Below are 13,891 nucleotides of genomic sequence, written 5' to 3'. Positions count from 1 at the left end.
ACACACACAAACATACATAAACACAAATACAGTAGTTTGAGCACTCTGGCGCTACAGCGCGAGCTATCTTAAAATGTCCGTAGTGCATCCTTTGCACCATGGCTGGTAGCTCGGGATATTTTGCTCGTAGCTGTATTGATGAGGCCTTTAGGGCCGAAACAGTTTGCTGTGTACAGCATTGGGTAAACACAAATACACACATAAATCAAGGGGAGAAACTACGCACATACCGTATCCATTATGAATAATATTATAAATACTGATATTGCTGAAAATCAGCCAGAAATCCTCCTAACATACATTCTAGTGCAGATACGATCTTGAAAGGGGTGTTTTTCCTCCAGCAGCATTAGTAGCATGTACACTGATGCTTCCCTGGACAACATGGTGCACACTTGACATTGATCAACACCATCTGGATTAAGAATACGATGCTCAACGAAGCACATTGATCAAATGAAGGGATTGTAGGTGACTTTGGCGACAAATTTAATAAAATTCGGCCTGAGAGGTAACCACCTACGAAGAAGCGTAAGAACAGCCTAACCGTACCCCAGAGTTACACTCAAGAACTGATCCCATTTTCGAACAAGCACGGGAGACTTTACATTGATCCCAATAGACGCACAGAGAACACTATGTCGACCCCAAGTCCATAAAGAAAAGAAGAAATTTCAAATTTCAATTTCAAAAAGATGGGGCCCAGCCTGGAAATTTGAATAAAACTTGAGATTTTCTAAGGATGGGTAGAACTTCAAATTTCAAAGAATCAGTCGGGGAAGTGAACTGCCTGAAAAGAGAAAAAAGTACCAGACCCACCATGACTCGAACGCGGTTCGGCCTGGTGCTATTGCTCAGACGGTTGGAGCATTGGGAGAACATTTTTGGGGCCTGGTGTGGACTTGTGTGAAAATGAAGTTGCTACAGTGGAGAGTGTGCACACCCTGAAGAGAAAACAAGAAACATTATGTTTATCCCAACATGTTCACACGACGCTTACATGGTGGTGGCAGCCGTTCTCCTTCGGTAGAGTTCAGACTGCCAGGACTCGTCGAGCGGCTCTTGTCTCGACTGTGCGCGTCCTCGCCGGCTTGTCCACGATTGGACTTTGACACAATGGCGTACTCGCTTCCGCCGCTGGCCCGGACGTGCTTCACCTGCGACGCACCTCTGACCCAGTCATCATGTTGGCCGGCTCGGGGTTGGTGCGGTGCGTTGCTATCTCCGTTGTTGTCCAGTGAAGTTTCGGAGGATGCGGCACCGACGGTCTGTGTCTCTAGTTTCGGCATCACTCTCAGCTTGTGCAGATGGCTCATGTCCAGTGGTGTTTCCTGGCTCAAATCCTCGACTGACACTGAACACGAAAACGTGCATGTATATACATTCCCACGCGCATGCATACATACACACATTCATGTACACACAGATATATACATGTTAGCATATATACACGCGTATGTAAGCGCACACACATGCACTCACGCACGCATGCACATACACCTAAACTCTCAGTCCGCCAAGCCTGAGAATGTGACGTCAAGGATAACATGCCCACGCATACGTATCGAGTGAAGTACTCGCCTTGCTGGCCTTCCTTGTGTCCTGTATAGCGTAATTGACTTCCATCATGTTCATCTTTGCGGTGCTGTAGCATCACAAAATTCACATGGGCATAGCTCAGCATGAGAATGAAATACGATGCCACACATCGGTCTGCATGAATATACTTCTTCGAACTCCTATCTTTTTAGCGTTGCGAGCCAGTCTTCGGATGGCGATAAGAGTTATAACATATTTCCGGAGTAGAAGCCGCACTTCAAACCGCAGAAATTCACCCCAAAAAATCGATGTAGCTCATTCTACGATGGCCAAATTTACCGTCATAAACAGGGTAGATGGCCGTATTTTGTGAGAAGAAAAAATGTGGTGCCGGTTATACTCCGGAAAATTCAGTTATAATTATCAGAACATCGGGTCTTAGCGTGCAAACGTGCGTACTATGCAACCAGAGCACATATCATGCATAAGACAATGCTCGGGGGGGGGGGGGGGGGGGGGAGGGGGGGGGGGGGGATAATCAGCCAGTGGATATTGTGGAGTTCTCTTGGTTACCTTTCCGCCGTGGATGCGAGTGATGGTGAGCTTGCGCTTGATTTTCCGTGACGACTGATCGTGTCCATTCTGATACGTTCTGCATGACAGTGATGGGGCACAAGACACAGACGAAGAAAGGAAGAACATCACGAGTCATTGTCATGTCTGATGATGCTAACGGTGGCAGGTCCTTCATACTCGTTTACTCATGCTGTGTACTCAATTCATACAGTATCTGTCAGTCACTGAGAGAGGCAGAGAGAACAGGAGAAGAGAGACAGAGAGAGATAAAGAGAGGGGGGGGGGGGGGGAGGAGGCCGGGAGAAAGACCGAGAGAAAAAGAGAGACAGAACCGAAATCATTTTGGACACAAAATGTGCAGTGAGCAACTCCCACTGTGATACGTGTGACGATATGCATGCACAGCATAGATAAAAGTTTCAAAACCAGACACAGTGACGAGTTTCATTCCTTTGATACGACCATGCTTTGCCACCCTGATCAAGTCAATGCAAACTCATGGCATTCCACCCACTCTGACAAGTCTCTCTGGGGTTTTTTTCATGGGCTCTTTCTGTTTGCTCTCCGCTTCAAACGCCTGGCCCAGTAAGTGCAGTGGAATGCATAACATCTCAACAATGCAATTAAAACAATGTTCTCTCACCCAGGTGCATCCAGCAGAAATTCTTGTCGGCTATCAGAACACACAGAAAAGAAACACTGTAGCTTTAGTAGCGGTAGTTCCTTCAGTAGTTGCAGCAATGACATTAGCAGCAGCAGAAGCAGAAGCAACAGCTGCACAAGTAGTAGCTACAACAGCAGCAGTAACACCAGCACCACCACCAGCAGCAATGCCACCACCAGCACCATCAGCACCACCAGCACCACCAGCAGCAACAGCAAGAGCACCACCTTCACCAGCAACAGCACTGCCACCAGCAGCAACACCACCACCACCACCACCACCAGCAACAGCACCCGCACCACCAACAGCAGCAACATGAGCAACATCAGCCACAGCAGCAACATGAGCAACAGCAGCAACATGAGCAACACCAGCAACATGAGCAACAGCAGCCGCACCACCAACAGCAGCAACAGCAGCTGCACCACCAACAGCAGCAACAGCAGCCGCACCATCAACAGCAGAGACATGAGCAACACCAGCAACAGCAGCAACAGCAGCCGCACCACCAACAGCAGAGACATGAGCAACATCAGCAACAGCGGCCGGTACGTACTTGCTCTTGGTATTTGGGCCGATAGCTTTGGTGAGGGTCGCTACCCGTCTGAAGAAAGCGTGTTGGAGAACAAAGAACTGCCAGACGTAGTGGGCCATCTCTTGGCTTTCCTAAGCAAACAGGAACAAAAACATCAGTGTTCAATGTAAGTGATAACTTTACGAATCACATTTTATACATGTTCGCATTTCATGATTCTTACTTGTACATGGTATTAGGTTGGAATCATTTGTTCTATTTATCGCATTGTTAATCATATCTCGTAACATTTTGTCCTTTCTTTTAAAAATGTAAGTGTTTCATATCCAAACACTGTAAGGCCGAATGTCTTGACTGGCAGAGCAATTTTTCCATTGCCCTACCGAACAAACCTTGGCTGGCTACATGGTAACTATGGCAACCCTAGCAGAACAGATCTTAACTGGTCAAGTGGTAACCCAACAGCAGAACTGACTGGTCACTGTAAATAACACAAAATATCGGGGCTGCACAATTTCAACATCTTACAATTTTCGACATTTCGGCACCGAATTCCTTTCGGCACGGGGTTAATACCAGTACATTGCCAAAGCCGATGTGAAATCTTTCACCAACATTTCAATTTCGGGATTTAGGGTTGGTGCCGAATATAGCGGAAATTGAATACCGTACTCCCGTATGCCACGTGACTGTCGTCTTGGAGTCGACCAATGACAGATCAAACTGCGCGGGCTGGAATGCGTGGCCAAGCCTGCTCAAAGGTGATGGAACTGGTTCGTCAATTGACGACGAGCAGTGGACGAAATCTACTGCCCATCGTCACTTGACGACGGGCAGTAGCCACTGAATTGAGTTTTCCTTCATTGACATGATTGGTTCAAGAACTAAGGCATGTGTTTCCTAAAATACCAGGACAATGGAAAGGGCGACCAAGTAGAAAACCAACAGGAACTTGAAGAAGACCGACCATTTCAGCGTAAACAACCACAACTGTCATTAATTTTATTATGGCGCTCCCAAATTTCGATCAGGATCTGGAAGAATCCCCTGGGCTGGACGATAATGGCGATGTGAATGAGCTCCTCCAACAAGTTGAGGAAGAGCCGGAGTTTTTCATTGCGGAGTCGCTCGCAAAGGAGATCCTCGACGAGCCGGGCGAGCCTCAACCAAAGCGTGCAATTGCTCAGCAACCTGCAGAACCCGTGCGATTTGCCGAGGTTTCCGGTGAAGATCTAGAAAAAATCCGCATGAGCGGAACGCTTCAGTCGACTATGGCCGCCACGAAAAGGAAAGGAATAGCAGTGGACTTGGCACCCTGCGGCAACGAGCAGCTGGCCTCTTTCTCGCGCCGAATGTGTGCAGAGCTGCGCCGGAAGAACGGGCAGCCGTATTCAAGGTTGAGCTTATTGGGATGCCGCTCGCAGCAATCCAAAGGCACCTGTACATTGTGAAACGGAACGTCAACATATTTACCGATCCTCAGTTTCAGGATGCGAACGAAACCCTCGATGGCCATTCGAAGGCAAAGATGCGGCAAGGGCAAGTGAAGCTATAGTCCCGCACATAGCCACCGTTACCAGTGAGGACATGGCCAGGCTGGCCGTGTATTTCAAGCAGTCTGATACTGATCCTATCGTGCTAACCGAAGCCGTCTGGATTCTTGTTACGTTTCATTTTCGGCTTGAGCGCCAGAGAGATCCAATCCCTCTTTCGTGTGTCTGATTTGGAGGTGAAGAAGGACGGTAATGGATCAGAGTACGTTGTGCTGAGCATCGCATTCGCTCAGAAAAATTACCAGGGTGGCAGCAGTGACAGTGATACAGTTTCTGCCGGACGAATCCAGTCACCAGAGCATGTCGCCACCGTCAAGCTTCTAATATGGAGACTTAATCATAAACATGACCCGCTGTTTCAGATGGCGTTCAAGAGGAAGCCAACGAGTGACAGTGAGCCAAGGTATACTGGACAATCTGTCGGGATAAACACCATGGCAGTGATGATGACCCGCATTTCAGATACAGCAAAGCTCAGCCAACGGTACACTAACCACTGCATCCGAGCATCGGTCATCACCAGGCTCACCGACGCTGAGGTCGCACCGCATGTGATTATGGGGACTTCACTGCACCAATCAGTGCAGTCGTTTTCGTCACACAATCAACATGCTGAAGCGCCGAAGAAGTCAAATGCCGCGATCCTGGATGCGATGCCGGAGCTACCGAAACCAGCTGACGAGGAGAACTGCGCTGGAAAGGAGTCCAGTCAAGCGCCGCCCAACCCAGCTTCGACAGCCGCTGCTCCAACAACGGATGTTTCGTCAGCTCCTGCTACTACTGAAGGGTCCCGTCGCCAACTTGAAGTCCCTTTCCCACCTACGTTTCAGAGCTGTCCGGGCAATGCATCCATTGTGTTCAACATGACATGATCGTAACATATTTCCCAACGCGAGTACCTTCTCTGACTCTGCAGCTGTTTTCTTGTTGGCTGGCTGGTGAGTTTCTTTCAGTACAGTACTAGTTATTTCTGTAACAGTCACAATGTCACGCGTGATAGCTTGGACAATCTGTACTAGTATTTTAGTTTCATTCTATTGTTGTGGGGAGCAGCTACCAAACCTGAATGTCAGTTTTGCGTTTTCGTGTATTTGTTCTGAGCCACAACCACTCCGACGTGGCCCAACTGAGTTGTTAGCTTACTTATTATAGCATCATATCTGTTCATCCAGCCCTTGCCGGCACCGCAGCGCGGGCTGGATTCCGCGGTACTGCCCTCGTACTCATGCAGGAACCTGTACGCATCCCCAACAAATGTACAGTACTTTTATTTTTCAAAGGTTGTCAGACCTGTACTGCTATAGGAGACTGTACTAGTATTGGAGACGTGTACTCTTATTGTTTTTGGAAAGATTGATCGCCTGGGTTGGGTGTCGAAGAACTCGTGATAATCGTACTGTAAGGCTGTAAATACATCCAACCATGGTCATAAACAGTGTACAAAGACACAAAGATTGCAAATAGGTAAGAAAAACGAAGTAAGATGGACCCTGGTACCTGCACGCCAGTAATGCCCATCACATTTTTCCTGCATGTACTATTGTTAGAGACATGTCCTTTTATATGTGTGATCCATACTCAACATGTACTAAAATCGGAGAAATACACTCGGATGTCACTTATCCGGGCACCTTGGGGCCGGGCACTGCCCGTATCTCAGATTTGCCCGTATCTCAGGATAACTCATCTACCATGTATTATGTAATTTTTGAAGAAGTTTGTTTGGCACGTATTGCACATGTTCAGGTCACAGAAAGAATCCATTGATAAAAAGGTGTGGATCTCACAGGTTGGCAGTGACAAATAAGCACTTGCGCATACAAAAAGAAGTCCAACCCCCCCCCCCCCCAATTCAAAGCATTATTGCAATAGGACCTCAAGCTGAAGGTGCCCAGTAGAGAGACGTGCCCGTGCCTGAGGCGTCCGGATAAGAGACGTTTGAGTGTACTAGTGTTGGAGACGTGTACGTTCAGTGGGGAAAATACGGTAGCTGCCAAAATTTGTTCTATATCAACCCAAGCAGCCAGCAGTGCATCAACGCTTACCATCTTGAAGAAGATGTATTCGCTGGGCGTCTCAATCTGCAGCTGGCCGCAGCTCTTTCCCGACTTGGGCCGCAGGTTGAGAATGTCTGCCCACCTGTAAAGCAGGATACACAAGCACAAACATCATCATATCCAAGGAAAGAAACAAAGTCAGCAAGAGTTTTACTGATGCTTGGACTACATGTAACACGTTAAGTTGCAAAACTTCGGTCATAACAATATAAATAGAGGAACACTGAACGGCTGCGGGCATACTTGAGCAACTATGTGGCATTTGCAATGGTTACCAAGAGCCTAACAGTGTGGGCAGGATCACACTAGATCAAGACAGACACCTTGGCATTAACACTAAAGGCACAGGGGAGAAACTGCCATAGCAACCACATAATGATGTCTCCATGATAACGTTAAAATGTAGTAGCCCAGTCAGATGGTACCCTATGTACCCCCCCCCCCCCCCCACACACCCACACACACACCCACACACCCACACAGGTACAAAGGTACACCCACACACATACACCACACCAGGCATGCTCCCCCCCCCCCCCCCCCAACAATACACACCCACACACACACCCACACTGCTTGCCTGAATGAAACTGGTGGAAGACCATTGGCATGCCGTACGACAATACCCACAAAGCTTGCGCCGAGCAAAAGACCAAGATTGTTGATATCCTGTACAGTTGGAAACCAAGCACACCCGTCAAACCATACAAACTTCTTTACCCCCAATAGCTTTGAGAGACCATGCATTCCAGGAAGAGGACATAGGCTATAAACTACACACACTTGAAAGAAGGAATCGAAATGCACTCGCTGTAACTCGTGAGTTTCACGGTTTTACCGATCATCGGCCAGAAACCGTGAAACTCAAGAGTTACAGCAGCAACGCTCTGGTCACTCCTACTTCCAAGTGTGTGAACTAGACTTTGTACCTATATGTAGGCGCATTGAGCACTTTCACGAGCAACCGCAACTCTCCCAGAGCGTACGTAATGAACCAGACAACATTGATGAGAGGAGATAGATCTCAAGCTGCTGTCAGCAAACAGCTGAATCAACCCAATGGAGTACCGTACTTCCCCGAATATAAGTCACACCTCTTTACACCTAACTTCAGGGCCAACAAAGGGGGTGCGACTTACAATCGAGCATGACTTACTACTGAAGTAAATAATATCAAAACGATAATGACATGGACCTGGAAATGGGGGTGTGACCTACAATCGGGGAAATACGGTAAGAGCGTACCTTGGCAGGGAAGAACTCTATGCCATACGTAGGTAGCAGCTGTGCCTGCTTGATGTAGCAGATTTCGGCTTTTTCCGGCGACAGTCCGTGGTTCTTCTGATGCAGCTCCGTCACCTTGCGCATGATTGCCTCATGGTCGAGTTCCACCAGAATGTCCTGCAGGGGACAGAGGAGTACAAACACACTCTGAGCTAGCCCTTAGTGGACACATGTAATGCCGCAAACACTGACAGCTCCTGCTCGAAAGGCCCTGAATTTTGGAGAACCATACAAACCTTACAGCAGGCACTTCCTTGAATTCTGCTCCATTTCTATATCCACATACAGAACATGCATGAAACATACCAGATAAATTACCAACTTCTGCCAATTATTCGACTGGTATTATCGGCCAAGGTCTACTCTGCAGCACTCGGAGAGGCATATGGATGGAGCATGATGAGAGAGAGAGAGAGAGAGAGAGAGAGAGAGAGAGAGAGAGAGAGAGAGAGAGAGAGAGAGAGAGAGAGAGAGAGAGAGAGAGAGAGAGAGAGAGAGAGAGAGAGAGAGAGAGAGAGAGAGAGAGAGAGAGAGAGAGAGAGAGAGAGAGAGAGAGAGAGAGAGAGCGAGAGAGAGAGAGGCAAACACACACACACACACACACACACACACACACACACACACACAAATGCACAGAAAAAGAAACAGGCTGGTAGATGCAAGAGTGCACTTGGAGGGTCTTCACAACACACAATGCCATTTTGTGGTGTAACTTACGCTAGGTATTAGGTCAAAGTCGGAGAGGAAATCAACAGTATGAACCTCGCGATCATGATCCCCAAACTCAGCTGCAAGCAACAGAAACCCAGAAACAAGGAAACATTAAACAACGGCATGAGATGCAGACAAGCCATGCATGCCTGCGGTAGAAGTATCGTACTTTCCTGGGTATAAGCCGCACTGCAGTATAAGCCGCACTGCAGTATAAGCCGTACCCAACATCTTGGTCACCAAATACAGGCATCTACCCTGTATAATATTACTATTCATAATTACCACCGTGGTATCAGGCGCACCGATATTTGGGGAGAATGACGAGTGTTTAATCCTTTGAGGGTCCATCGTTCTAATTCTAACGATATTTCACTGCGCGCGGTCAAACACCGATGTTAGCTGGCAAACATCGTCACACAGGTCTCACACGTCACAGACAGCTTGCGGAGATCGTGACCATGACGTAGGTATCACATATGTGGGGGTTGCCCACACAAACAAATGCAGTGCGGAGCGCTTGGAGTGTACCTATGTACGTAGCGAACTAAGAAGAAAATTCGCTTCCGCAAGGATCATGGACGGGGCTGCTGCTGCTCAGTTGCTCCTGCAAATGGACGCTGATGGCGATCCAGTGAACGATACGGATGAAAGTGAATCGTCTGATGATCCATGTCTCTCCCCGGAAAAGGAAGACGACCTTGACATGATATTTTAGATCAGAATAATTGGCGACGGGTCCGAGAGCGAAAGTGACGGCGATGACGGAGATTTAGAAGCAGAGGTAGTTGCTGCTATGCCAACTGCTGCTACCCGTGGTGAGCATCATCTTTATTATTCAATTTTGAAGTGTATACTGGCCAGCAGGACCCTGATGGTGGCCTGGCGCACAACGTCGTTATGAGGCTGTGCGCACCACTCTTCCAGCAAAACCATGTCGTATGCACAGATAACTTCTACACGTCTGAGCTGTTGGCCAACTCTCTTCAGGACAATGGCACCCACCTGGTAGGGACCGTTAGGACGAATCATCGCGGCTATCCTGCTAGACTGAAAGATGACATAAGGCCACACGTTTTTATTTCTATGTTTCTCGTCACCCGCGCGCATACGATTCAGGAGTCTGGAAGAAAAAAAGAAAAAAAACTGTGCTGCACTGACTGTGCATGTGGGGACCAGCACACTCATGCACATGTACATAATGTGGCCTGGCCTGCGCGACACATGATGCAAGGATGGCATATTTTGTGCGCAATCTAGCTGCACATGCACAGATTGTGACAGAAGCTCCTACCACATGTAGTTGCTAACTATGGATGCTATTTTGCATGGTGTATTGGTGGATTTTAGTGTGAACAAAGGTCTAATAAACTTTATTATTTTTCGGTCATTTTTTATTTTTTTTCCACCTCTCGCATACGTTTTTAGATTTTCAGGTGACGAGAAACATAGAAATAAAAACGTGTGGCCTAAAGCTGTTTTAAAAAGCAGAGTGAAGGGCAACCCGATATATCCGTAACGACTGTGTACTGTACCAACAATGGAAGGACAAGCGCTGTGTGTCTGTATTGTCCACCGTTCACAAAAGCAACGAGAACGTCGAGGTCACAAGGAAGGCCAAAGTGGATGGTGTGTACCAGCCTGTGCAGATCAACCAGCCCAAGTGTATAGCAGACTACAATCGCAGTATGGGAGGCGTGGATCTACATGTAGACGACCAGCATATCGCCGTCTACCAAGTTCTGCGCCGTACTAGGAGGAAGTACTGGAAGAGTATTTTTTTAGATTTTGTTGATGTGGCTGCTGTCAATGCCTTTCGTTTCTTTGAACTGTGGCAAGCATGCAGCCAACCCGGGTGCGATTGTGCGCTGCAGCCACCAGCGCCATGCCGATTTCCGTGCGCAACTCATCCGTCAGCTGGGTGGTATCGCTGTTGATGAACCTCCACCATCCAGGATCCATGGACCAATTGCAGATACTGCTGCACCGCTACAAGCCATGCACCTTCCTCAGCACAGAGCTCCGTTTCCAGCGCGACAAACACATCGCTCTAGTTCTTTACCTACAGAGCATCAAAATCATTATGTCTAGAAGCTTCAGTATGTTTTGACCTGCCTGTAGGTAAAGAACTAGAGCGATGTGTTTGTCGCGCTGGAAACGGAGCGTCTCTGTAAGTTTGTATCCCTGATGATGTTTGTGCCTGGAGAGCACTATATAAGTGGTGCTCTTCAGGCACAATCTTCCTCAGCCTACTCAAGCTCAACTGATGAGGGGTGAATTCCCCGAAACACTGTGTATTGAGCAGGGAGTGGTGCTTTCTTGCAAGTTTGCCGAGTCGAAGGTTCGATGGACTTCTCGTGTGCTCTGGATGGCAGTCGTGAGTCAGTCAAGTGTCAAGTAAAGTCGGCGGAATAGCGCGAGCTCCGGTGTGGGGAGCAAACCCTTTTTTTATGAAAACACTTCGAAAATTGCATATTCTCTGAAAATAGTTGGACCCCCAAAGGGTTAAACTACGGATTATACTCCTGGAAATACGGCACTGCATCTGAGTGCGAAGTTATGACCAGGTTGTGCATGCAACAAACTTTGATTCCGGTTGAGTAACTAATGGCTGTCCGATACAACTGAGCGGTTATCATTTGGCACAGCGCTGGGTAAATACCCCATGGCTAAGGCCGTTGACTTGCTGTTCCAACGGATACAGTAATATGACGCGTAATAATGTATTATAGAGGCAAGAGCACATGAAACCCACCGAGCAGCTCTGATGGGTTGCTGTGACGGCGAAATTCTGTGAATACACCCGTTCTTAGTGATGTAGTACGTACGATCAGGATTCAAGCAGGTCTCTTTCTGCACAACTGTAGCTCAGTTGTACGCACTACACCACTTCCCGTCTCAGATCTGCACCAAATATGATGTAATTCCGGAATTTCGCCGTAACAGACAAACATGCAGAAAGTCAGAGAGCTGCACATTCTGGGTTTCATGTACTCTTCTTCGTAAAGGTCATATCCTTGCTCATTGCATACCTTGGATAGCATAGGACGCTAGAATGATGGCTTGGTCCAGACCGCACAGCAGCCTGCGTGACAGAACCAGCTTCTTCAGCTGCAGGTAGTACAGATACCTAAACACAGAGCAGAGGCAACACACAGATGTGGACAAAATACTCAGGCACATGTAGATTAGTGTACGCATGCGCATGGATGTACATGCAAACATGTCAATCCATTCGTGCACACACGCATACACACACACACGCACACACGCATACATACACACGCACACACACACACACACACACACACACACACACACACACACCTGCATCCACCCGTACTATTTATCAGCAGAGAGCTATCCATGGGATTGTCTCATACAATGACTGAGTAACAAAGGGCACCAGAGTGTCTAATGTGCTCAGACGCGGAAACCTTTTTCCAACCATGCTGTAAACCACAATTCGTCGCGAACTCCGGTTCCTCCAATACAGGCACGGAAAAGCTGAATCCTGTAATTTCAGGGCAATGTTCTACTGCAACTACAGGACACCCGGTTAGGGCAACAGGCTTTACTGGACTATGCCCAAACATGTTGTGAAGCTAACGTGAGGGTTGCAGCAAATAGGCAATGTGTGAGTGTTAGGACCAAGTTTAGTCAAACTGCGACGGGTTGCTAAAATCCCAATGGCCAGGCCAATGGGAATATGTCTGTTTCTTTGGTACACTCCCGCCATACCGTAAACAGGAGTTTGTGAGTGTGTGTATGTTTGCCCACGGGCATGCGACCATGGACGTGTTCCAGGTTTTCTTCATGGAGAAGTGATTATCGTGAGTCGAGAAATAGTCAAAGAGAGTTGGAGCTGGCGATATAGACACAATGAGTGTGTGTGTTCCCAACATTGAGCACCCCGGCAACCCGGTCACTCCGCAGTGCAGCACCTGCCACCGGAGCTTCAAGTCCAGCAGCAGCTTGGCCAGACACAAGTGCGACCGCACGAAACGAAGGACAGTGTCGGAAAGGGCTGACTTCCCGTTTGAGTGCCCTTGCCAAAGGAAGTTCCGACTGCGTCACCATCTAGTGCGCCATCAGAAGTGCTGCTCCTCAGCCTCTTCCACCCCTCTCCCCTAACGGGGACCGTCTAACCTATCATGGCAATGTGTATCAAGGTCAAAGGTCAAGGTGTGTGTGTGTGAGAGAGAGAGAGAGAGAGAGGGCCGAAAAGGGATTATTAACCAGGAGCATTCTTACCGTGACGCATCATCCGGAAGCAAATTGATGTCATGCACGTAATACTGCACGCAGAAGTAGAGAAGGTCGGCATAGCTACGGTCGGCATGACGCTTCAACTGCTCGCGCACCGGCTTCTCCCTGTCTAGCCAGCGATAGTGGTTCAAGCCGGTTCGAAACTTCAGACCATAAAACTGCATCTGAACATTCAGAGAAACACACAGAGGCCCAGTGTTTATTTCATTTCTCTCCTCATAAAGCCCGACCTGTCCTTGTACATACATGTACTAGTATAAGTAGTACTGTTCTTTCAATCAAATGAACCCCTCGATAGCCATAATGCCTTTGGGACATTTCATAATAATAATAAAAATAATAATGTAACGCTTCATATACAGTGTGCCTATACCGTGTGAATAGAGTAAAACTTGTCAAGGCGACCACTCGGATAAGGTGGTCACCTGTCCCAGAAGACCACTGCAGCCAGGACCAGGGGATGCTAGTTCCAGTCAAATGGCACTGGATAAGGAGAGCACCTGGTTACAGGTGATCACACTTTGAAGGTCCCTTGAGCGGTCGTCGTAGACAGGCTTCACTGTAGTTGATACTTAGTATTCCAAATAACATGCAACTAGACTTGGGAGGGCAGTGCACAATAGTTGCATACACAGACCAATGTTGTACGGTTACCTGTGACTTGTGCTCCTGCAAAGCTCAGGGCCTAGGGACTACAGTGTAC

The 13,891-nt window shown here is 48.0% G+C and overlaps 1 protein-coding gene across 4 annotated transcripts in view; it reads right to left on the bottom strand.

Moving 5' to 3' along the window:
* LOC135825782 (tyrosine-protein phosphatase non-receptor type 21-like) overlaps positions 1-13,891 on the bottom strand; it is a 36,000-nt gene that overhangs the window by 16,169 nt on the left and 5,940 nt on the right. For all 4 annotated transcript variants that reach the window (XM_065338407.1, XM_065338404.1, XM_065338406.1 and 1 more), the window contains exons 4-14: positions 13,174-13,352; positions 11,952-12,049; positions 8,926-8,996; positions 8,170-8,325; positions 7,505-7,593; positions 6,913-7,006; positions 3,336-3,445; positions 2,759-2,788; positions 2,113-2,191; positions 1,582-1,645; positions 1,001-1,354 (exon numbers count right to left, since the gene is read on the bottom strand). In XM_065338407.1, coding sequence (XP_065194479.1) covers positions 1,001-1,354; positions 1,582-1,645; positions 2,113-2,191; positions 2,759-2,788; positions 3,336-3,445; positions 6,913-7,006; positions 7,505-7,593; positions 8,170-8,325; positions 8,926-8,996; positions 11,952-12,049; positions 13,174-13,352 — 1,324 coding nt within the window. The remainder of the gene's footprint in view (positions 1-1,000; positions 1,355-1,581; positions 1,646-2,112; positions 2,192-2,758; positions 2,789-3,335; positions 3,446-6,912; positions 7,007-7,504; positions 7,594-8,169; positions 8,326-8,925; positions 8,997-11,951; positions 12,050-13,173; positions 13,353-13,891) is intronic.

Source organism: Sycon ciliatum, chromosome 10, assembly GCF_964019385.1.
Source record: "Sycon ciliatum chromosome 10, ocSycCili1.1, whole genome shotgun sequence".
Classification (NCBI taxonomy): Eukaryota; Metazoa; Porifera; class Calcarea; order Leucosolenida; family Sycettidae; genus Sycon; species Sycon ciliatum.
Note: the sequence above shows the minus strand (reverse complement) of the source record. Positions and strands in the feature narration are given on the sequence as shown.